We start from the raw sequence: 24369 nt of genomic DNA, 5'->3' as shown, positions 1-24369 counted from the left end.
CATATGTAGTCAGATCCTCTTAATGGATCCTCTTCCCACTGTTAGCCATGCATATTCCCTGTTACTTCAAGAGGCACGACACTGCAACTTGCATTTGGTTACTTCTTCTACTGATGCTGCTGCACTTTTTGTTAGTCGTCCTCCTATTTCACAAAAATGTACCTTGTATTGTGCTTTTTGCAAGAGGACCAATCATACGATTGATCGATGTTTTCTTCTCCATGGATTTTCCAATAAAAACAATGGGCATCCATAGCATGGGAGGAACAAATCATCTTCTTCCAATCAGCGCAGCCAGCAAGCTTCTGCCTCTTTGGTCACTACCACTAAAGGCCACGCTCATGAGGAGCCCTTCACTCCAGATTAGTATCAGCAGTTGATAGCCCTTCTCTCTACCATGGCTCCTACTACTTCATCTAGCCCAGCAGCCAATGTTTCTGGTAATATCTCTTGTCTCTCTGCTTCGATTTCTTCATATTGGATTATTGATACAGGGGCTACTCACCACATGGCTTGCTCCAAGTCCTCCTTTGTCACACTAACCCCACAATCTACCATTGCTCCTGTCACTTTACCAAATGGTCACACTGCAAATATCTCTTTTACAGGAACTGTTATTTTGCCTAATGGGCTTCGCCTGGATGATGTTCTTTATATCCCTTCCTTTAATCTAAATTTACTTTCTATTTCTCATCTCACACGTACTTTTTCTTGCCTTGCAATTTTTCATCCCGATCATTGTCATATTCAGGACCTTCAATCAAAGAGGGCGATTGGAGTGGGTGGACCTTCAATCCAAAACTTCTGTTTACCTCTAGGATTTCGAATACTTCATTGCTGGGAAACCCAACTCCTTCTCCTCTTTCTCTATTGCTCACCCATTTTCTCATTGTCTCTCTTATTCTCGACTCTCACCTCCTCACCGTGCCTTTGTGACTGCTCTCACATCCTCTATCACACCCACTACCTTCACTCAGGCCAACAAACACTCACATTGGCGAGCTGCCATGGATATTGAACTTAAAGCATTGGCTGACAATAACACTTGGCATTTAACCATCCTTCCTCCGGACAAGCATGCCATCGGATGCAAATGGGTTTACAAGACCAAATATAAGCCAGATGGTTTTGTCGAACGCTATAAAGCGTGGCTTGTTGCCAAAGGTTATACTCAATTGGAGGGTCTGGACTATCATGAAACATTCGCACATGTTGCTAAACTCACCACTGTTCACTGTCTTTTGGCTCTTGCTTCCATTTTTGGTGATTTACCTATTTTGGTGTATGGTGATTTTAGTGATTGTAATCAGTGGGATTCTTTTTCCTTTTACATTGGCAACATAATAGGAACTGTTTCCCTTGATTTATGGGAGCCGTTCTTTCTCCCTCTTCTACTTTTGCCTATAAGAAAAAGGAGAGCTATAGCCCTGTAACAATATTAAAAAGGTATAAGGGATTTTTACTGTAGATGTAGGCTTGCTATAGCCGAACTATTTTATCTCTTGGTGTCTACTCTTTCTCTCTTCCTCCTCCTCCTTTCCATTACAAACTTCTTTAGTTGTCTAGATTTTATCAGTGCCTTTGTGTTCATCCAGTATGAGTTTATATACATATACCTTTAATATGTTTGGAATCTTACTTCATGCATGCACACATATTCATACCATCTACCAGAATGATGACTATGCTTTAAATATCTTACCTCATACCTACGTTTTTTTTTTTTGAGAAAAGAGTCAGGCTCAAAGAGCATTAACAAAATTTCATGGAGGTAATGAAAGAAACAAAAACAGCAAGGCCCTACAGAGAGAAAAAATTGTCACTACCACTATCATCATATCATTTTTTTTCCTTCTTCTTCCTTTTTTTCTTTTGATTGAATCACCATGCATCATCATGGTTATTATTTTGGAGAAAAGAATTAGTGGAACTCAACTCAGTTTCATCGAGCAAATGAAAGCAAGAAAAATGCCAATAGGCTACCAAAACTAGAGAGATGTTTTAGTAGACAACCCTAGAAGGTTTAAGCATATAATACCATGAAATCATTGTTTCTCTTGGATTTACTCTTCTCTAATTTTTTAGTAGACAAGTGAACATAACCTGAATTGTTTATGTCCTCCGAGAGTGGAAGCAGAAGCATACTTTCATAGTCGAAATCAAAGCGCACAGGTTCCAGACAGACACCAAAGACACAGTAAATGCAAGCTCATCCTTTTCTTTATCTGGAGAGTTGTGGGAAATCCGACGATCAAATGTTCCTTTACTGAAGAGCTGGGAAAATCCGAAAACCCCATTTCTGAAATTACTCCTTCTTAATGTAGTCCAATGCTCATCTCTTCTAAGACTACTTGACTTGTTTCTTGATGGTTTGCCTTTCTTCTTCATCAAAATTTACCAATATGGCCTATGCACTCGACTAATCTCAACGCGCATTCGTAGTATCGAGGCTCGGGCCGATATTTCCACCATGCCTTATCTGAAACCCAGCCTCCGTCCTATTTTCAAGATCAAATAGCACGCAATCAGAACAATGAACAAGAGACTCTTATCTGGTTGCTACCTTTCAGTCAATACAGTATGAAAATTCCAAAAATTTTCCAAGTCAGTCTGTGGACTCGACAAAAGAGAAAGACCAGCCTTCTAGTCTTCTAATTTTATCTGACAGCCGTTGGCCACTCTTCCTTGACTTGCAGACTTATACTCTGTTCACAAAAATTATAAACACTATTAATATACCCAGCTGACCCAGGGACTGGGCAAATTTTCTTCCACATTTCCAATCAGAGAAACTTCAGATAAAATCTATTTGTATTATTGTGTTGTATATACACCACGCACCGCACATTCCCGATATGCCCTCGTCTGCTGGAAAATTGAGGCAGCCGTCCTCTGGCATTCACGTAATAGTTTTAACAATTTATGGACTTTCTTGTCCTCTCAGTTTTTTTATTTCCCCCACGTTACCGGTCTCTACATATCTCAAGAGATTGGCGCCTTGTTCAGCGTCCCAACGGTCCAATTGGAATTTGGAACTGCTTCCCTTCTTTCTCCTCCCCTTTCCTCCCCCCCAAGAATTCCATGGCAAGTACCGCGGTTCGCATTTCTCCCTTCCTCTCTCCTCCATCTATCGTCCTCCTCTTTCTCACCTTCCTCGCCTCTTTTTCCTCCTCCTCTCCACCCACCGAAATCCCCTATGCCGAACACTGCAACTCTACCGTCCCCGAGTCCATCCCCACCCGCCTCCTTGTCGACTCCAACTCCTTCCAGATCTCCCACGGCTACTTCGCCGGCGGTGGCCACCTCCTCGAGCCAGATTCCAGCTCCGGCCGCTCTAGACCAAAGTCCATCCGATTCCGAGCTTATCACCTCCACCAGACCCAAATCCCCGGCATCATCCAGGTCCGTGGGACCCTGATCCTCCGCGGTGGAAATACTCGTATCCCGTGGAACTATACGGAAGCCAGCTTTGACCTCTCTGGCTTCTGGTCCAAATCTTCCGGCAAGCTTTGCATGGTGGGTGTCACGCCCCGAACCCGGGGCCCGGGGCGCGAGCAGACGCCGCGCACCTGCAGGGCGGACCCCGCAGGCACGCAAGGCAGATAAATCAGATTCCACATCAATAGCTAAACAAAGATAAATTTCAACTTTCAATTCAAATGTCCATATATATACATAAGTCAAAAGAAAGTCCATAACTACTGGCTAAATACATCATGATCACTCCATCCCGTAATCCCCATAATTATATGTCATCACCTGAAAAAAAATGTAAATAGTAGGAGTGAGCTAACAGCTCAGTAGGCAACATAATGCAGTAAAGTCATCATATAACATGTCGTCATGCATATAAAAAGCAACTAAACTCATGAATCCAAAAATCCACACGATAATCCGTAAATCCGATCCGAGACTCAAAATAACTCAACCGCATGACTACGGCCACATCACCCAGTGGCATGGTTACACCGAAGTGCCAATATAACTCTCCGAAGAGCCGCTCCACTGAGCCAACGCACCACTGTGCCGCACCCCCTGGTGCCAAACTCACGCTCCACTGAGCCGCTCCGAAGAGCAAAATGCACCCCTGTGCCGCCACTATTCTATCACCGGTGGTCGCGGTGTTGGAACTAGTTCCTCAGTACAAGTCGACAGGGCCAACGTATCATCCCATTGGCGGGGCCTAGACTATAGTCACGCGGATTTTAAAAATCAACAAATCAACTTTCCAACTCAAGTCATGAACAAACTCCCAATAGTACAGTACATAACAGTTCATGAAATAAAATATTAATTTCTAATTCTAACACATAATGCTCATAATAATTTAATAGTTTATGAAATTAAATGCTTAATACTAATTCTAACAATAATGCCAATAATAAATCATAACATCAACATATGCAATGTACATGTTAAAATTCTACTTTAAAGCAATAGGTCACCTACCTGGGTTCGCTTAAAAATTCCTGCCACAGATATCACGAACCCCTGATTAAACATAAATATTAATTATTTAATTAATTAAGAAACATAATTTAAACTAATTCCAACCCCTTAAACTCCTAAGTCCATAGATACAAGAATGGGCCCCTAAGATCCAACATAGACTCTAAAATCAGAACCCTTTAAACCCAAGTCAATTGTGGCCCAAAACAGATTAGGCCCAATTGAACCAAACCAGAGGTCCAGATCAGATTTCGGGCCCAACCCAAACCAGCCCACAGATCCAATCAGGCCCAACTCAGCCCAAAAACAGGTCCCTAGCCCAACCCAAACCAGGTCTGATCAGACCATAACAAAACCCATTCATAGAATAGGTGGAACCGGTTCACAATTTAAAACCCGGTTCAAAGTCTGGTTCACCCTTGAGGCACGGATTTCAAAGCAAGAAAAAACACCCAGGCCGAATAAAGAAGAAGAAGAAGAAGAAGAAGAAGAAGAAGGAGGAGGGGGGGGGGGGTGGCTGGTGGTTCCGGTCGGCCAGCCGCCGCCGGCCACTCTGCTGTCACAGGCGGCGGAAAGAGATGAAGAGAAGAAGGAGAAGGAGAGGAAGAATGGGAGGAAGAAAGGAAGGAAAGAGAGGGAGACCGGGGCTGGAAGCCCGGCCCCCGTTCACCCACCTCCGGCCGAACTCGTTTCGGCCGGATTGACCCCGGCCGGCCACCGTCGGCCGGCCGAATGCCGCAAAAAAAAATTTCCCAAAAACAGGGAAATAAATCCGGTTGACATCCCTCTTTCTTTTCCCTTTTAAATCCATAAGAAAAAGATAGATGGTTGTCTTCCTCACCTCCGGTCGTCGACGATGGATCCTCGGCGGCGTTGGCGGCTCCGGCGGCGACGGGGCTCCGGCGATCTTCTCAAAAGAGGGGAAAAAGAAGAGGAAGGGATGGGCTCTCAGAGAAAAGAGAAAGGGAGGGAGGGAGAGAGAGAGAGAGGGAGAGGGAGAGAGGGGAAGAGGGAAGAGGCGGGGGGGGGGTGTGCGGAGATCCCGCTGGCCGTTCGGCCGGCGTGGTCTTCGTGGGGAGACCACGATGACCCAACTGAAGTCGGCACTCCTTGCCGACTTCAGTCGGATCTTCACAGTGGGACGCGGCTTTCTCGAACACGCTGCAGGAGGTAGCTCTCTTGATCTTTCTGCTGTTCTTAAGCTTAATTATCCTGAGAAATCCGATATCAAATCTAGCTTGGTCAATGGTACTGTCGAGAGCTTGGATGCAGCCAATAGCCCAAATCACTTAAGTTCCATACAGGTTTTAGCCTATGCCCAGAAGAAATATGGGTACACGATGATCTCCCAAGCGGAGGAATCGTGCTCCCATCATAAATTTGAGGAAGAATCGGTAGAATTTGATTCTAATTCCTACTGTCCTAGATTCTGGAGTTTAGCAGATCAGTTCTTTAGATTGGACTATGGCAGTGATTGCTCTAGTCCGAATTGTGGCCCTTTCGGTACGAGTCATGACTTATTCATGTCTTTGAATCAAATCCAGTGTACAGAGGATGGAAGGTTTCATTTTTATATAGGTTTCTCCAATGGCAGTGAGCATCCCTACAATAGCTTGTTCGTGCCTGAGAAGTCCTTAGTTGCTGAGGGGTTCTGGGATCCAAGTGGGAACCGGCTCTGTGTCATGGCTTGTCGCATACTTAACATTCAAGGGGATTCTCTGGCAACTGCCTCGGTTGATGATTGCACAATTGGGTTTCGCTTATGGTTTCCTGAAGTGTTGTCAATCAAGAGTACCAGCAGCGTCGTCGGTCATATGTGGAGCAACAAGAATGTGAATGATATCAGCTATTTTAGCAAAGTTTCATTCTTTAGTTTCGGCGACAATTTTGGGCTGTCTCCTGGTTCAAAGTATAAGTACACCAAATTGGATACCGTGAGGAACTTGTGTGTAGTGAATGATGTTGCAAAGTTGGAGAAGAGGAAATATCCTGGTGGACGGTCCTTCCGCGACATGAAATTTGGTTTCTATACAACAAACTCCAATGGCAAGAATGCATGGGGACAGGCAACACCGATATCACTTGGTGAGACGCATTATCAGAATGCTGATCCATCGGGATATGTAACTCCAATATCAGTCGATGAGACATACTATGGAGATTTTGATTCCTTCGTAGCAAAACCAGCACGAACATTGGTAAAGAAGGAGCAGACCCACTGGGATGTAAGCTACAGGATGAGCTATACCTTCAGTGGTTCAACAGTGGATGAGAATGTGCCAACTGAGATCTCAGCAGAAGGGATATACAATGCAAAAACTGGCATGCTCTGCATGGTAGGATGTCAGTATCCAAGCTATTCATTTTCTGAAAAACAAGGAAAAGGTGTGAATAACTCCATGGACTGTGAAATTCTCATCAATATCCAGCTTCCCCCTCTGAATCCAGAGACTGGAGAGCTTTTTAGTGGCACAATTAAGAGTACAAGGGAGAAATCGGACCCTCTTTTCTTTGATCCTGTAGAGGTTTCCGCATATGCTTTTGTCACAACAGGCCAAACGGTCCGGAGAATGGATATAGAAATCATTATGGTTGTGATCTCCCTCACACTTTCATGCATCTTTATCGGAATGCAGTTTTACCATCTCGAGAAGCATTTTCCTTCTATATCCATCACGATGCTTGTTGTTCTTACTCTTGGCCACATGATCCCTTTGACGTTGAACTTCAGAGCAATCTATAAGAATCATGACCCACCGAACATTCTGCACTGGAGCAATGGATGGATCGACGCAGATGAGGTTATTGTGAGGGCCATGACAATGGTTTCTTTCCTGTTGCACTTCTGTTTACTTCAAGTGGCATGGTCTTCTAGGTCAGCGAAGGAGGGCAGGGAGGGCCTGTGGGTCGCTGAGAAGAGAGGTCTCATGTTGTGCTTGGCTTTGTGTCTTGCTGGTGGACTAATTGCCTGGTTTGTTCACACGAGGCTGTATGAATTTCAATGGTGGTCTGAATATTGGGTTAGGCTCCAACATTTTCTGTGGAAGGATCTGATATCAGATTGTGGCTTGATACTTGATGGCTTCCTGCTCCCTCAAATCATATTAAATATCTTTTGGAACTCCAAAGACAAGGCTCTGAACCCTTTCTTCTATGTCGGAACCACCATTCTTCGTGCAGTGCCTCACTTGTATGATGCTTATAGAGCTAACCATTTTGTTCCCAAATGGTCATACATCTATGCTAGCCATGATGGAGATTTGTACTCCACTGGGTGGAATATCATCATTCCTTGCCAGGGAGTGCTCTTTGCATTTCTTATATACTTGCAGCAGCGGTTTGGTGGCGATTGCATCCTTCCTAAAAGATTTAGAAAGCCTGGTGAGTACGAGACAGTCCTGAGTCCTTAGCTCTTTCAGATAAACTTTGTGTGGAATTCGTACCATGCACAATAAAGCTATGTTTAATTGCTGTAATGTCTGATCCCCTGAGTGGAAATCTAGCCATATAGCGGGCCATGAATATTTCATTTTCCTCTTTGTTGTTGTACTTTGTGCAGTTCTATGTTGGAGTGGCAGTAGTATAAATGTATAATGCCTTTTTGTACTATTTTCCTGAGTGTCGAGCACTGTTTTATCGCAATGTATAATTTACTTATAAGATGGAAAATAGTGTTAATGAATTAGTAATGCTTGTGTCTTTGTGTTCATTCAGTATGAGTTTATATACATATACCTTTAATATGTTTGGAATCTTACTTCATGCATGCACACATACTCACACCATCTGCCAGGATGATGACTATGCTTTAAATATCTTACCTCATACCTACGTTTTTTTTTTTTTGAGAAAAGAGTCAGGCTCAAAGAGCATTAACAAAATTTCATGGAGGTAATGAAAGAAACAAAAACAGCAATGCCCTACAGAGAGAGAAAACTATCACTACCACTATCATCATATCATTTTTTTTTTTCTTCTTCTTCCTCCTTTTTTTTCTTTTGATTGAATCACCATCATCATGGTTATTATTTTGGAGAAAAGAATTAGTGGAACTCAACTCAGTTTCATCGAGTAAATGAAAGCAAGAAAAATTCCAATAGACTGTTTTAGTAGACAACCCTTGAAGGTTTAAGCATATAATACCATGAAATCATTGTTTCTTATGGATTTCCTCTTCTCTAATTTTTTAGTAGACAAGTGAACATATCCTGAATTGTTTATGTCCTCCAAGAGTGGAAGCAGAAGCATACTTTCATAGCCGAAATCAAAGCGCACAGGTTCCAGACAAACACCAAAGACGGAGTAAATGCTAGCTTATCCTTTTCTTTATCTGAAGCGCTGTGGGAAATCCGACGATCAAATGTTTCTTTACTGAAGAGCTGGGAAAAATCCAAAGACTCCATGTCTGAAATTACCCCTTATTAATGTAGGCCAATGCTCTTCCCTTCTAAGACTACTTGACTTGTTTCTTGATGGATTGCTTTTCTTCTTCATCAAAATTTACCAATATGGCCTATGTACTCGAATAACCTCAACACGCATTCATAGTATCAAGGCTCTGGCCGATTTTTCCACCATGCCTTAAAGCTTGCAATCTAAGAAAAATTCAAATAGCCCTTGGACTCACTGAATTATAAGTCGGCACTAGTTTGAGCACCTACCATAAACCAAGCACCATTTAATCCCGTTATAATCTATATAGCAATCAATCACTATAATGTCCATGTCCATGTCCGTGCAGTATTTTTGCAATAATAATAACAAAAAATGGGCTTCCTTGTCCTCCCACTCCATCCCCAGCCTTTATAAAATCCCCCAAAAAACAGCACGTCCCAACGGTCTAATTCCTGACTCCTCTCTTCTTCCACCTCCTCAACACTTCCGTTAAGAGACAGGATTATGGTTTCTACCTTCTCTCCTCCTCCTCCTCCTCCTCACCTTCGTCTCCCCTTCTTCCTCCTCCTCCCTCCTTCTCTGAGAGCAGAGATGTCGTCTCTGACCTCTCTGGCTTCTGGTCCAGATTCACTGGCTATGGTGGGGCGCGAATACCTCCTCATCTCTGTTGTTTTCAATCTGAATTATCCTGAGAAATCTAACATCCTTGAAATAATGTAGCTAACGGCACTGTCATAGAGCTTGGATGCAGACCGTAGCAAGAATCAGTTTGATTCCACTTTGCTTTTAGTCTATATCCAAAAAGAAATTTTACAGGATGGTAGTAACATAATCCTGTTCCCATCATAAATTTGATATAAAAAAATGCTAGCATTCGATCCTAGTTCCTCCTATTCTAATTTCCAGCACATTTCCAATGGGCTCCTTAGATTGGACTGCAGGAACAATTGCTTTAGTGAGAACTATGGACCTTGGGTGGGAGTCTTAGATTCTGCCTTGGCCTTTATGTTTCTGAATCCAGAACGGATTGGATTTGACATAGGTCTCTCAGATGTCGATAGCTGCCTATACAGCAGAATCTTCGAGCCCGAGAAGTCCATAGTTGGTGAGGGTTCTTGGGATCAAAATGGTGTTAACTAATCAGTTAAATATAAGCTCATAAAGAAAGAGCCAACAATGTATATCAGATTCGACATCCTTCAAAAGGGGTATAAAGTTAAAAACATATAAGAATCTGGATATCCAAGATCCAACTCATAACCTTCAACAAACTTAGATCTAATACAAAGATAAAATTTCAAAAAAATTTCTAGTTTCATTTGTGATATGCTTTAGGGTACGATATATAGGGTTGTCAACGGGCTGAGCTCCTCGGGCTCGGCTCGGTAAAAGCCCGGCTCGAGCTCGGCTCGTTAATCAAACGAGCCCGAGCCCAAAATAAGGCCCCTTTAAATCCGAGCCCGAGCTCGAGCTCGAGCAGCTCGCGAGCCCAAACAAGCTCAATTGGATTTAAATCAGACCCAGTCACCCAACCCGAGCTAACCCAAATCCATTTAATTTCTTTAAATCGAATTGGATTGGTTCAGGTTCGCACTCAGCCCGTTAACCCAAACCCAATCCGTTAACCACTTAACCCTTCCCTCCACGGTTCCACCTTCTCTTTTTTTTTTTCTTCCCCTTTCTTCTCGTTTTCTCCAAAAGCTTCCCGCACCGGCGCCGGGTGTCCCTCCCCTCCCCTCTCGCCTTCCTCCTCCACCGCCGATGCCTCGCCGCTTCCTTCCGCTGCTGGGAAAGAAATCACACCCGAGGCCCCTCCCCCTCTTTCTTCTCCATTTCTCCCCCTCCCTTTTCCTCTCTTTGCCGACTCCTCCACGGCTCCACCGGCGAGACTGCGACAGAGAAGCGGAGTCCCTCGCACGGGAGGGTCGGGCCACGGCCGGCGGTGCCCGCCGCCGAGCCCGCGGTGCCCATGGCATCCTCGGCAGTGCCTGCGGCCAACGCCCGTGCCGGCAGTGCTCGCGGCCGAAGCCGGCGGCCGCCGCACGCAAGGAGGTGAGTCCATTCTTCTCTCTTTTTTCTTTCTTTCTTTCCTTCCTTCTTTCTTCTATTCTTCTTCTTTTCCTTCTTTCTTTCCTTCATTCTTCTCTCCGACGATGAACCGTCGGAACCGAGATCTCTCCGACGGAGACGGAGACGGGGACGGAGATGGAGATAGGGCAGGCTCGAGCTCGCCGCTCGGGCTCGAGCTTGGGCAAACGAGCTTTACGAGCCCGAGCCCGAGCTGGGCTGTGCGGCCCGAGCCCGAGCCCAATACAAGGCTCGGTACCGAGCCCGAGCCCGAGCTCGAGCCGAAAAATTTGGAAAACGAGCCGAGCCGAGCCTGCGGAGGCTCGGGCTCGGCTCGGCTTTTTAACAGCCCATTGATATATCACATGAGCTAAGCACCATTTATGCTCCATTTAGAGGAGCTGTTGGCAGCAGAGCTTTTGAAAGTACAACTTTCTGAAGTAGAGCTTTCATAAAAAATTATTTGCTATTTCGAGACTATATTTCCAAAGTATTGTACCACTTTAATATGTGTTTGATAAACAAATTGAAAAAGTACTTTTGAAATAACAAAATGACCATAAAGAACATGCATAGTATTATACAACAAAACATAATAAAATATAATGTATATTAATACATAAAGATATGATATAGTATAATATTAATGTAATATAATATAATATTATTATAATATAGTAATATAATATTGTATACTATAGTATAATAATTTAATATAATATTAAATTATTTAACATAACATATCAATGTATTATGATATAATGTATTATAATATTATATTTATAGTATAATATAATAATAAAGATATAAAATAGTTTAATTATTAGCATAAATTAATTTTTCATAATATAACAAATTTTCTAGTTAGGTGATAAAATTGGTTAAACAGTTTTTAAAGGGACATTTTGTATAATTGTTATATTTTATCATAGATATTTTGATCAAAAAAACAATTTTCCGATTGGACCTAATAGTGCTTTTCCGAAAAGCTCCAAAATGGAGCTTCTCTCGAAAAACTGTTTTTAGCTTTCTGGAAAAAATAAAACAAATTTCCGAAATTTTTACCAAACACCTCTTTTTCATCTAAAAGTGCTTTGGAGGGCTGGAAAGTATTTTTTAGCTCTCCAAAAGCTCCCCCAAATGGGGCTTAGTCCCGTTATAATCTCTAGTAATCAAAGATTCCAAGGTTGATGTCCATGTAGTGGTTTTGTAATAACAACAACAAAAAGATAGGCTCCCTCTCGAGAGAAATTATATCCTACACGGCCGGCACAATGTGGCTGTGCATACTGTCAATCACAATTATTCATCTGGTGCACCGAGATAAATGTTTGATGAATGAGGCTTACAGCAATAGATGGCTATGATTAGCAGTGTACAGAATCATATGAAAAAATCTCTTTCAGGTGCTTGCTAGGAAGGTATCATCTTTTGCCACTTGCTAAAGTAAAAGGTGGAAGATTTGATTCTGATTGGAATCAGCCCTCGGATATATTCCTGTAGCTTATTGGACTTAACGATTATGGGCTGACAGTGAAGAGAGCGCTGGGCCTGGAAGGCCGTTCGGTCTGCGGGACCTTCTCTCTCTGGAACTTTCTTGGGTGATCGAGCTGCTAAACCTCGCCGAGACACCAGGCCTCCTAATTCCTTCTATTTAAAACCCACGCTTCAACCCCACCTAAACCCTCGAGAAACCCTAGCAGCCCCAGTACCGCTTCCGCACAGGGGAAGTGGGAGATGCTGCGAACGGTGGCGACCGCATCCGCGGCGCTGAGGCGGCTGGTGCTGGCTTCCACCCGGCCATCGATCCTCAGCCGGGCCGTCTTGGCGGGGCCGGTCCTCTCTCGCCTCTCCGTTCGTCGCTTTCCGGTCTCCCGCCCCTTTCCCCTGGCTTTGGATCTCTCCCGCGGCTACGCTGGCGGCCGCAGAGAGCGCATCCCGTATGACGAGGACTCGGACGATTCCGACGGCGAGGAGATTATAAAGCACGAGAATTTCGGCTCGGACGAGGAGGGGATCTGGGACGACACCGACGGCGCCGAAGACGTGGACTTCGACGAGGAGGATTTCTCCGGCGAATCGACGGAGGAGTCCGATTAATGGGAGATGAGTTTGTCTCATCTCGCATTTGGTTCAAGGGTCTTGCTTTTCCTTCCTTTTGTTAGTTGGTGTTATTTGAGTCCTTGGATAGAAAAAAGAAAGGGAGAGGGGGGGAGAGAGAGAGAGAGAGGTGATGGAATAGAAGAAACAGAGTGAGAGTAACCATTGTGGGGTTGTGGGTGGTCGGGCCTTTAGGGTTTAAACTTGTGTTAATGGTTGGTTAGCTTGGAATGCTCTCATGCTATTATCTGATGTTTATTTGATAATAGTTTGATAATGCTGAGTCATGATGGTTTCTCTTGGGAGTGAAATGAAATAATGTACTTTTAGTAGTCTAATAAGCTATTTGTTGGTGCATCTTTTCTAATGTTTATTTTCTAACAGTTTGATAAAGCTATGAATCATGATGGTTTCTCTTGTGAATGAAATGAAATAATGCTCTTTTAGCAGTCTAATAAGCTATTTGTTGGTACATCTTATTTAATGTTTATTTGCTAGTAGTTTGATAAAGCTATGAGTTATGATGGTTTCTCTTGTGAATGAAATGAAGTAATGCTCTTTTGGTAGTCTTCTCTTGGTTATGATTTCTATCATGATTGTGACTGGAAACGTAGGCACCAAAACTATGGATTTCCCTGACCATTTATTAAGAGATTCAGTATACCCTATTTAAAATGTTATTAACGGGTCCTCTATGAAAGAAGCTCCTTTATATTCTGTTCTATATTGCAGCAGTGGCATCTGTTGGTGCATGCAAGACATTTCAGATCACCATTCACGTAGTTAATTCTGCTCTCTGTTTTTTTTTGTCTGTTTTAAGCTATCTGCAAACAGTTTACTTCTGGGGGCAGTAATTGGATTAGAATATCAGCTCTTGTTCCAGTACATTATTATTATTATTATTTTGTCTTGTGTGCTTGCATGCAACGATTTGTTCCACTCTGTGAAGGTCTCAGTTTCATGTCATGCCTGTTAAGTAGTATGTTGATTGATTGGATTCTCGAAAAATATGAGTTCTATAAGGGTTTGGATGAAATTGGAGAGAAACCATATCACCAATTATAAAACCTCTCTTTCCTCCACCAAGAGAATGCGTCTTGCGTACCAGCCTCCTGCCACACAATACCAGTTTCCACCCACAAATTCTTCCTGCAAGCTCCAACGCCGGACGATCAGATGAGCAATGCAGCAGAAGAGCGCATGAGCCTAACATCATGTCTGCATAACCTTCAATTTATTCAGCTTCCGTGCCCCATCAGCAACATAGCCGAACCATCAAAATTCCACTTCCAACCAGTATTACTCTGATCCTTGCCACCCAAAAATTTATACACAGATGATGTTGCTTGCATTTACATGAAGCCCCATCATGTACAGAGTATTTTGATTTATTTATCCTAGTTCTTTTATAACAACTGTTGATGCAGTACCAATCATCTCAAAGGATCGATCAAAAGAGTTATTGGTGCCAAATACTTGGGAGAACATATATGTGTAGGTTGTGACTGTTGGGGTATTCGACATTATTTTGATAATCTTAATCCACGTATCTTTTGATGACTGCATGATTGTCGTAGAATGCTATTTGAACCATAAATGTTTAAGCAATGGAAGACATGTTAGATCTCCGTGTAAAGAACAAGAAATCTAACGAAGAAGCTGCATGAAATTATGAGTCCAGAAAAAAAAATTTTGCCACTTTAGTGGCAGCAATGATCGCTGCTTTCCCCTAAACAATCACTTTTCCCTCGTCATCAGAATATAATCCAAACCAATTTTTTTACGAAGGAAATCGCTAGCTATGCGAGCAGACAGTAGACACCCACTTGAACTTTCCACAAAAACCTTGCATAGGATTGAAAAGATGAACTGCCGACATGAGAGACGACGATTGGTATTTCCACAAACACCTTACATGCAACTGCAAAAGTATAAAACCTCCTTACATGCGACTCCCAAAGTAAAAAAGGGTTCAGCTGGCAGCCCCAAAATCGGAGACGAGTAACAGAGGGTAATCCATATTTACGAGTCTTGCTCGTCCTTGCGCTCATCCTTGTCCTTCTCATCCGATCCAAAATCCAAAACGAATCCTTCCCATTCTTCCGACTCCACGTCCTCCTCCTCCTCTTCCGCCGGCGCCAAATCCAAATCCATTTCCTCGATCTCCTCCTCCTCGGACTCGGAGTCCTCGTCCTCCTCCGGCTTGGTTTGCATGGGCGGGCTACGGCGGGCCATCCGGGCGTAGCCGCGCGAGGAGACGGCGACCGGGAGGAGGACGAATCTATGGGATGGACGATGATGGACGGAGTGGTCCGTGCGAGGAGCGCGGATCGGAGCGGTCGAGATGGCCCGAATGGGGATCGACGGCGTTCGGATGGATGCCACGGCCCGCCTCCTCAGAGCCGTCCACGCCGCCACCGTCTTCCGCAACATCGCCTCCGCCGAAATGGATGGGAATTGGCCAGCAACGACTAGTGAAAAGAAGCGGGCAAATCACTCAGGGTATACCCTTTGGTCGGGGGAAGAGGAGCTGCCACATGCGCTCCGCGAGTTGCTTTATTTTGATTTTCTTGGATGTATTCGTACACGTATTATATGAAATACCCGTTTTCAGCAAAAAAAAAAAAAAAAAAGAAGCGGGCGAACGTGTTGTTGCTGGGTTTTTTTTTTTTTGTGTGTTAGACGGAAAAAAAAAAAAAAAAACCTCAAAGCGCTCTAAACAACTTTTTCTTCTTACCCCTCCCCTTGTTTGGATTTAGATATACATCAAGGTGTAATTCCGCCTATTCTAACCTAGCTCGATCAAAATTAAGCACTGTTAAGAATTAAGTGCAACCAACATTTTGATTTTATTATTTGAATCTTTGATATTAACTATGAAGAATTGATCCTCTCTCATGTCTAGCATGAAAAAAAATGCTATGATGGGCCTTTATTTGTATTTTTATTTTTTTATTAAATACATATTTTTCAAATGGAAAGAAAAGTGCGCATCTCAAACAAATTTAGAGCAGTGCTGTGGTAAATCAGAAATGTCACACTACAAATCACCGTTCTTTAGATTTCTCTTCGCTTTGTTGCATGGCATAGTTTTTGAACCAAACAACTTCGACTAATATATCTAAAATATCAAATCATTGTTCAAAATTCATTGGTCTTAACATGTTCCATCAAGTATTGAAAGTTATCATTCTAATGATGCATTTTTTCCAATTGATGTCATTCTATGGAAATTTTGATTAAAAGCCGTCTTTTCTAATTAAGCCTAAGCATGGTCTTATGGACGACAAACTCCTATACTGAACTTGGGCCTGCATTGGGAAAAAGGCTGGTCGAGCCGCCCAATTTATGGAAGATAAAAAGAATGTATAAAAGAAAAGGAAAGAATACAAAACCACTCAAACTAAATAGCCATCGACGCAAAATAGTTTGAATCAAACTCCAAATCTTAGCGTCTCCTACCAACTGTTTTCGAGAGCAGATATATGACCGGCCCTTGAAAAGCCTTGGGCCCTTTCGGAGGACTTGGCCTTCTGTGAAGGACCGGTTAAGAATATGTGCTTGTCCCTTTCCTTCCAGCAGAACCAGAAAATTGTTGGCATCAACTGATCAGAAGCTGGGTGGAAGCCTTTAGGAATGGTAGATTGTTCCATGCCGTCCATTGTGTTGATGAGAGGTAGGATATGATGATAATCAATCAGCATCCTTGGTTATGCAGCCCATGCACCGCAGGGTGTTGAGTATCGGCTGCCATCAGGAGCTCATAGATTGCCTTATTTGATGGCCGTTCATCTCTTGATGGTACTGTAAGTGCACCGCAGAGGAGGATCCGTGCTTAACGATAATTTGATGATTCACCGTACGCTCATCTCTTCTTTGTGTGCGTACAGGTCATCTTCAATTTGTATTTTATACTTCACCACTCCAAGAAGACTTTAAAGTCTAACTTGTGAAAGCCTCTTCTGAATCTTTTTCGCTTGAATCCTCTTTAGGTCGTCCCCTTCCTTTTTTGTGTGCCTGACATTGCCTGTCTTTCCAAAACTAATCATCCACTATTTATATTTTATACTTCACCACACTGTAAGACTTTTAAAGTTAATGTGTGAAAGCCTCCTTCAAAACCTTCTAGCTTGAATCCTCTTTAGGTCCATCAGGAAAATCAAGTTAGCCAGAGTGATGTTGCTAACCTTTCATAGCCATGCGATCGTTGAACATGGCTTCATCTTCATTGAAGACCTTCAAGCAAAGACATCCATCTTTGTGAACCTCGAGTTATTTTGCACGCTCTAAGCGTGCTCCGAGTATCCAGCACAATAAATCCTCTACATTTTGTAAATGCTCTACATTTTTCTCATTACAGCTGAATGGCATTACACTATTTTATGCTTGAAAGATTTTAAGTACTTATACAAGATCAAAAAATCCAAATAGCATATTTTGTCTAGCATTTTTGGATGAGTTCTTTCATTGTTATAAATAGTATTGAATCAGACCTGATCTATAGCCTATGTATAATTAGAGCATACTAAAAGGCTTTTTTAGGACTGACCAGATGTTGGGCTTGTAATTTAAAATGTCCCCTCACCGCTCACAACATTCCCCTTCTCCTCTTCCTCACAATAATTATGCTATAACATTATAATACCATTATTACAATAGAAAAATAATATTATGATAATTTTATAATATCATCATGGTATTATTATCATATTTTATTGATAACTTTAATTACATATAATAATGAACACATAGTAGTTGATAGTTGCTATAAGTGTACGTCTAATTATATAATGTAAATACATAAGTTATGATTATAAATATATATCATATACTTGTGATTATAATAATACGTTTAATCATTATGACGTCAAGTTATTTTATAGTGATATAATTACTATAAGCAATATTATTTTTTCATTGTGTATAAAAAATAATATAATTATTACTATATTGCAATTTTGAAAATGCGTCATTGCTTCTCAAGGGCATGACCTTACAAGAGAATTATCGTACCTCCTTACATGTTAGATAATCAACTAATTGTAATTATATTTGTTATTTTGAACTGCAGATAATCAAATCAGATTTTTTTTTTTTTACAAATACAATTTTAGGTACACATAGTTAAATTATAATCTATAATTTAATTATATGCAATTGAATCGCAGATAAATAACAATGTGGGTAAAGTAGCCAGCAGGAGCATTAATCATGGATACGTATGGTTAGTATCGTTAGAGGAATGTTATACGGTCACGAGGTTAATGGGCTCTGTGATGCGACTGTCTTCGCTCACAATACCGCAATCAGTTGGGCCAGGCCTGCTTGGATGGAGCTGGGCCTATTTGCGACCACCAGAAACCCAGCCTGCACCATATGAGGAATGGGTATAATCGTAATTTAACCAACAAAACCTCTGAAACCCTAGCTGTATCTATATAAAGCAAATTAGGTTTTCTGAAACGCCTCCATCCGGGGATAACTCGATAGCCGACCAAAGCCGCCGTCGGCGCGTTGTCGTCCGAGGTAAGGAAAAATGGTAAAGTTTTTAAAACCAGGGAAGGCGGTGATCGTCCTCCAGGGGCGGTTCGCCGGCCGGAAGGCGGTGATCATACGGTGCTTCGATGAGGGCACCCGCGACCGCCCCTACGGCCATTGCCTCGTCGCCGGCATCCTCAAGTATCCCAAGAAGGTCATCCGCAAGGATTCGGCCAAGAAGACGGCCAAGAAGTCCCGCGTCAAGGCCTTCTTGAAGGTGGTTAACTACAGCCACATCATGCCCACCCGCTATACCCTGGATGTGGATCTCAAGGACGTTGTCTCCCTCGACGCTCTCCAGTCCCGGGACAAGAAGGTGGCCGCCTGCAAGGAGACCAAGGCTCGCTTCGAGGAGCGCTTCAAGACCGGCAAGAACCGGTGGTTCTTCACTAAGCTCCGCTTCTAGAGCGCTTCTAGAGAGAGGTATACAGTTCATGAGATTGATGCCCGCTGTCTAGGGTTTCTTTCGTATTTTGTTCTGGATCGCTTTGCTTGGTTGTCGTTATGGTTATGTCTGGTGTCATTTGGATTTGTTATTGGATCTAGTAGACCTTTTAATGTAACTGGTACTTAACTGTTTTTGCTTGGTTATATGTAGGATGAATGGATCCGGATGAGCACAATTATGAAAAATGCTTTTATTAAATTGTGGGTTTTAATCCGTGTATTTTTTTTGTTAATCTGTTTTTATGGTGTTATGATGATCCTGAAATTTTTAAAAAAATGAATGATGTTGATTTACATGTGTTGATGATGGTACGCTATCTTAATCTTTAGCCTCATATGGAGTTTAACCCTTTTTATCTAAAATCGTCCCCCTATATAATAGGTGCCAGTGATGTAATCTAGATAAGTCCTTGAGTTTTATTAAAAAGAAATGAGATCATGCTTTGTGAAAGCAGTGGTTTGAATAAGTTATCAAAGATGTGGCGACTGATTTTGTTGACATTAACTATCTATGCAAGGAATACCTTTGGTAGATCTAATTGGAAGTTTCCTATGGGAGGCAGGAGGGGATCTCAAGGTTCTAACCGAGCAGAACTTTTTATGTTATTAAATTGGTCTTCTACTATCTTCCCGCAATAAGCCATGGATGAACAGAACTGATTTTGCACTGGAGTTTCCATAGTTTCACGGCAGCAGTTCCTATCAACAAATTGAGCTGGATCTTGACAATCATAAAATGAGAACTTTTTGATAGTGCTCATGACTTGATCTTCTCCTTGCCTTAGCTTGCAGAGTCCTCGTTTGTTTGAATTGATGATACTAAATATTGATGGACCTTTGGGTTTCATGATGACAATATCTTATTTATGGCCAGACTCTTTATGTAAAAGATTGGTATTCCTACAGGCCCCCATCAAAACGATTTTTTGGTTGGATTCCTGACTTTTGTTTCTTGAGACTTGGTCCTGGCTTTTCATTCTGTCCAAATGATTACAATGATGGCTCTGCCTGAAATATGATTTGTGCCCAAGTATATAGAGGTTAGTTTACTTCTGTTCGAGCATAACAGCAAATTGGTTTTCATAAGGTGAGTGATTTGATCACCCTGAGACCTGTAATTTCTTGCAGAATCCATCTGACAAAGCAGAGTAAATATTGATATGTAGAGTTGAACTGTGTGTGGGATTAAAAATCTCCATAAGTAACTTTGCTGATATCCTTTCTGAATGAAACTGATTTATATGAATAATTAATATATGGCTGTGCTTTTTTATTGCCTGGTAAACTCAAGCAGGGGATCACCTTCCACATGTAAAATTGTATATTAATCTACAAAGCTGTTGCTGACTTTTCCTAAACTAGAGCTGCTTGGGCTGTCTCGACTTCTCAATTGTGGAACTACATTCATTTCTTAGGAATACTGTGTTCAGTACTTGAGCTACTGTGTACTATGTACCAGAAAGTCAATCCTATTTTTTATGTTTCTAATGTAGATTTGGTTGCTATTGCTATGCATGTCTCCAGTGGCTTCCATGGCATAGGACATCTTGAATAAATGCTAGTTTGGAGATTTGATGTTAGGAACTAGGTTTTGTAGTCAATTGATAAGAATCATTGGGTTGATCCTGTATCTGAGATTTCATAGAGTCAAGTAGATTGATAGTCCAATAGCATGAAAACATCAGTATTCCTTCAACCATTTTTAGATAAGTTTTCCTCAAGAAGTTAAAGTGTAGTGCAATCACAATCATGATGTGTATCTTTAGGACAGCTTCTCTCATTGTAGTCTTCAATGTATATGATTCTTTTTCGAAGAGTAAACAGATTGTTTGATGTTCCAGCTTGTAGTTGATGTCCACATAAGTTCTCTCCATCACCCCCCCTCCTTTTGATTTCTGCCCATCTTCCTGTCCTGTGAAATTTCATAATTGTTTTGGTAAACATGTAATGCTGGGACATATGAGCAGGTATGATTTATTTCCCAATTGTATAAACTAGTACGCTTTTTCTCGCGACATCCATCCATGTGCTTGGTCCTTATAATTTATTCTTGAGACTTAATATGTATAGAAGTCAGCTTGTTTAATTGATTGGCTTCCTTGTGATCTTTTTTGCTGTGTTGTTTGTTTTTGCTGACTGCCTATTTGCTTGGATAAGATGTGATAGGCACTCTCTTCTCTCCTTCGCGCATTGTGCATTCTCCATTATTTTTTGTTCCTTGTGAATTGCTTGTGTTGATTATGTTTCCCTCTCTTACCAAATCTATGGATGATTAATACTTCCCCAGTAATTCAGTCATGCTTTCTTTGCTGAGTCTGGATTGAATCTTGTATGTGATTTGTCTCTTCTAATCAATTCTTTTCATCATTGCATTCTTTAGGTTATTTGAGAATCTTTTTCTTAATTCACCACTGTAGTAGTTGGTTGAGACAGTTTATCTCAGGAAACATCTTGTTTGCATATCCAACCTTATCCACAAATCTAAAAATCCCTCTTCTTCCATTGCTGTGTTGTTGCTCTGACAAAATTACCAACAAGAGTGTTTATATGACAGCAATAATCTCATCATCGTGAAAGCTATCTGGGTAAATCTCATTAAATTGATGAGTGTTCAAGGGCATCCAGCAAAACTTTTGTTGAAAATAAAGAATTAGTTGGTAAAGCTTTTTACACTCTCATCTAAAGTCATGAAGACTGCTTTTTAATGCTGTTATCTGCCTCACTTTCTTGGCATCAAGTAGCTAGTCGAGTCAATGATGCAGTTTGATTGTGGATGTGGAACAGAAAAGTGTGAATAACCTACCTTATTATCAAAAATCCAATGGTAAATGGGCAAGAAAAGCGTGAGGTAGGGTCATATCTCAACATGTCAAGGCATCAAGTGGTTAGTTGAGTCAATGACATAGCTCGGTTATTGACAGGGAATAAAGAAGTCTTAACCACTTGCTGGCAAAGTGAAAATGCAAGCATCCTTTGGATAAGGAAAAGAGTGTAGAGAGGTATTGTCATTAGCTCTGTAGATAAAATTTTCAGAAGAGGGAAGCGAGGTAGAGTCACAATGGGAATGTTGCAAGTTATTGTACAAATTCCTTGTTTATTTTTAGTGAGAATTCACCTACATTTTTGCAAATTGAAATGTGAGGTTAAAATGCAGAACACGTACGCCACAACAGCTCCGTCTTGGCTAAAACTTGTATCTTGTTGTGCTCTTATTCCAGCTATTACCCTTGCAAATATTGATCTTATGCGTGCCATTCCTTGTTTCATGTATATATATGGCCGCACTCATTCTATATCCATCATCATCTTAAAGATACTGTCACTATTCGAGTTCACTGACGCATCTGGAGCTCATCACATAGTGTAGTATTTTACTTGAAAAGAAATTTGTGGATTATATATGCATAGTGTTAAATTTTTTCAGGTATGGCCGATGTTGTTTCCATTTTTATTTATATTTCTAGCAGACTGTAAGCCTCAAAATTAGAGTAAAATTTGATTACTTCTAGGGTTTTCTGGTTGTCTGAGTTTTTTATCTAGTCCCTTTTAAATAAAACAAATATATGATTCTCTGTAAAACAGAATTTACACAAAAAAGGGGGAATCTGTTCTTTCAAGCATCTTTTTCAATTTTTTTGACCATCATGACTTTGAGAATAGGTTTTGTGAAAAAACAAGCAAAAAATGTTTTCATAAAACTCATTACTTCAGATTTTGTATAGACCAGGTGTTTTCCCACTGAAGTGTAGTGTAGCAAGATATTAGAGCTTTCAGATGAAACCAAGCTGTGTTAAGGATTTATTTTCATCTCATTTCTGATTGCATATGAATCAGTTTCTAATCGTTCTTTGCACCATTTGTGTATGATAGGATTCTTTACCTTTATACAATCTTCTGGGGTGTCAGTTTTAGTTAATATGGTGCAAGCGTTTCTGGATTGAACTCGTTTGGTCCATCAGAATAGCATTGAACTTTTAGTGTGAATTAGATCTTCTCTTTCAAAGATTTTTCATTACAGCTCCACAATTAGATTATCTGCATATTCACATCCTTCAGTTGTCCTGTGACTCTGGCTAGGGTACTCCAATAAGCCTTGGCGGGTCAGTATCTTTTCAGCTACTTTCTCTGCTATTCCTTGAACCAACAAAATTTCTGACTGGATTGTTGAGGGCTATTTTTACCGACATGCATTTTGTCATCCTTTGTGTTCATCTTGTTCCCCTCCCTTTCCTTTGTCTGGTTGCCTGTTAAATGCTAGATGAATCTGTAGAGAAACCCCCCAAAAAAAGAATTGTTCAACTCAAGCGTGGCCAGAGGTGATGAAGACAATTGCAATAAAGCTTTGATGTGTCGGTTTGGTAGTGTTTGTTTTTGGGTTAATATGGTTGGATCAAATGAACTAAGAACCCCTGTACAACTGATAATTGGTATTAGCGATGAATGAAGCATGGAATCTTGAAGCTGAAAAGCTTATTATCACGGACATGGACACGACCAGCCATAGACAGACTCGGGGGACATGATAATAAATGGTTGCAATATAGTGATTGATGATCTTGCAGCAAAAAGGATCAACGGTCGCAAATTGCTTTGAGCGACTTGGTATTTTGACCAACCGGGGCGACGTAATCAGCAATGGTGAATTTGGATGGTGGAGGGTCTTTGCAAACCCAAATACATACTTATAGATGTACAATTATTCTCTGTCTGCCAGTGGGACTGCTTGCATCCACACGTCCAACCAAACATTTGCGTTTATCACTCCTGTGATTTGCCTTATTAATTCCGTGAAAGCAAATGAAGCTGTTATTTTTTTTGCACTGGTTAATTATTTTCTAGCCTGATTGCTAATAGAGCTTGCTTTGGAATATAATTCCACTGTATTTTATAATTTCGTATTAATTTTTTACGTATCCATGGTTTGGACAGCATATCTCCTGGATAGGAGATACCAGTAGACGCCGTCTACTTCTCTAGTACCTTCTGCGAAGAGAGACCCCCAGCTGGCTAAGCTGGCATTTGTGTCAATGTATCATGCTGTCATATCACGGTGGGACGCTCGGTGAAATCTCGGCAAGGGAATCTGCTGTCCCGCATTTACCGATTAGGCGGTGCTGGGATAGTGGAATATCTTATTCGTCTGATACGGGGATTTTTATTTTAAATTTACAGGAGGGAGGGAGAGAGAAGCGATCACGGTTAGTCAAGATGCTCGAGTAATCTATTGTTTCTATCCCTGAAATATTTAGTTTTATTTCATTAGTTTCTCTTGCGACTATATCTTGACCCATGCTATCCTGCATTCTTGCCATCTTTTCTTGAAAAGCTAATCTTAGCCTACCTCCAAACTAGAATTGATGATAGGATCCCTAC

At 41.4% G+C, this 24369-nt stretch overlaps 2 protein-coding genes and 1 long non-coding RNA gene across 3 annotated transcripts; 2 read left to right on the top strand and 1 right to left on the bottom strand.

The window, feature by feature from the left end:
• Positions 1 to 2128: 2128 nt before the first annotated feature.
• Positions 2129 to 4675, bottom strand: LOC149753544 (uncharacterized). Its single transcript, XR_016413293.1, has 2 exons — positions 4450 to 4675; positions 2129 to 3759 (listed from the first exon to the last, which is right to left on the bottom strand). It is a non-coding gene; the product is annotated as an uncharacterized LOC149753544 (long non-coding RNA).
• An 859-nt stretch (positions 4676 to 5534) lies between these two features.
• Positions 5535 to 7859, top strand: LOC103700269 (uncharacterized). Its single transcript, XM_008782222.6, has one exon. It carries the CDS (start codon positions 5535 to 5537, stop codon positions 7857 to 7859), a length of 2325 nt encoding a protein of 774 aa, XP_008780444.6.
• Positions 7860 to 18461: 10602 nt separating this feature from the next.
• On the top strand, positions 18462 to 19195 carry LOC103702530 (large ribosomal subunit protein eL27x-like). Its single transcript, XM_008784996.5, has one exon. It carries the CDS (start codon positions 18548 to 18550, stop codon positions 18953 to 18955), a length of 408 nt encoding a protein of 135 aa, XP_008783218.1. The 5' UTR covers positions 18462 to 18547; the 3' UTR covers positions 18956 to 19195.
• The last annotated feature ends 5174 nt before the right edge of the window (positions 19196 to 24369 follow it).

This window comes from Phoenix dactylifera, chromosome 5 (genome assembly GCF_051530095.1).
Source record: "Phoenix dactylifera cultivar Ajwa chromosome 5, Ajwa_hap1_PhDact_Kaust_v1.1, whole genome shotgun sequence".
Taxonomy (NCBI): Eukaryota; Viridiplantae; Streptophyta; class Magnoliopsida; order Arecales; family Arecaceae; genus Phoenix; species Phoenix dactylifera.
The sequence above is the reverse complement of the archived record's forward strand: the minus strand, read 5'-3'. Positions and strand labels throughout refer to the sequence as shown.

Excerpts from the sequence above, each read along its gene's own strand:
- LOC103700269 (XM_008782222.6), top strand. The coding sequence starts at position 5,535 with ATGACCCAACTGAAGTCGGCACTCCTTGCCGACTTCAGTCGGATCTTC.
- LOC103702530 (XM_008784996.5), top strand. The coding sequence starts at position 18,548 with ATGGTAAAGTTTTTAAAACCAGGGAAGGCGGTGATCGTCCTCCAGGGG.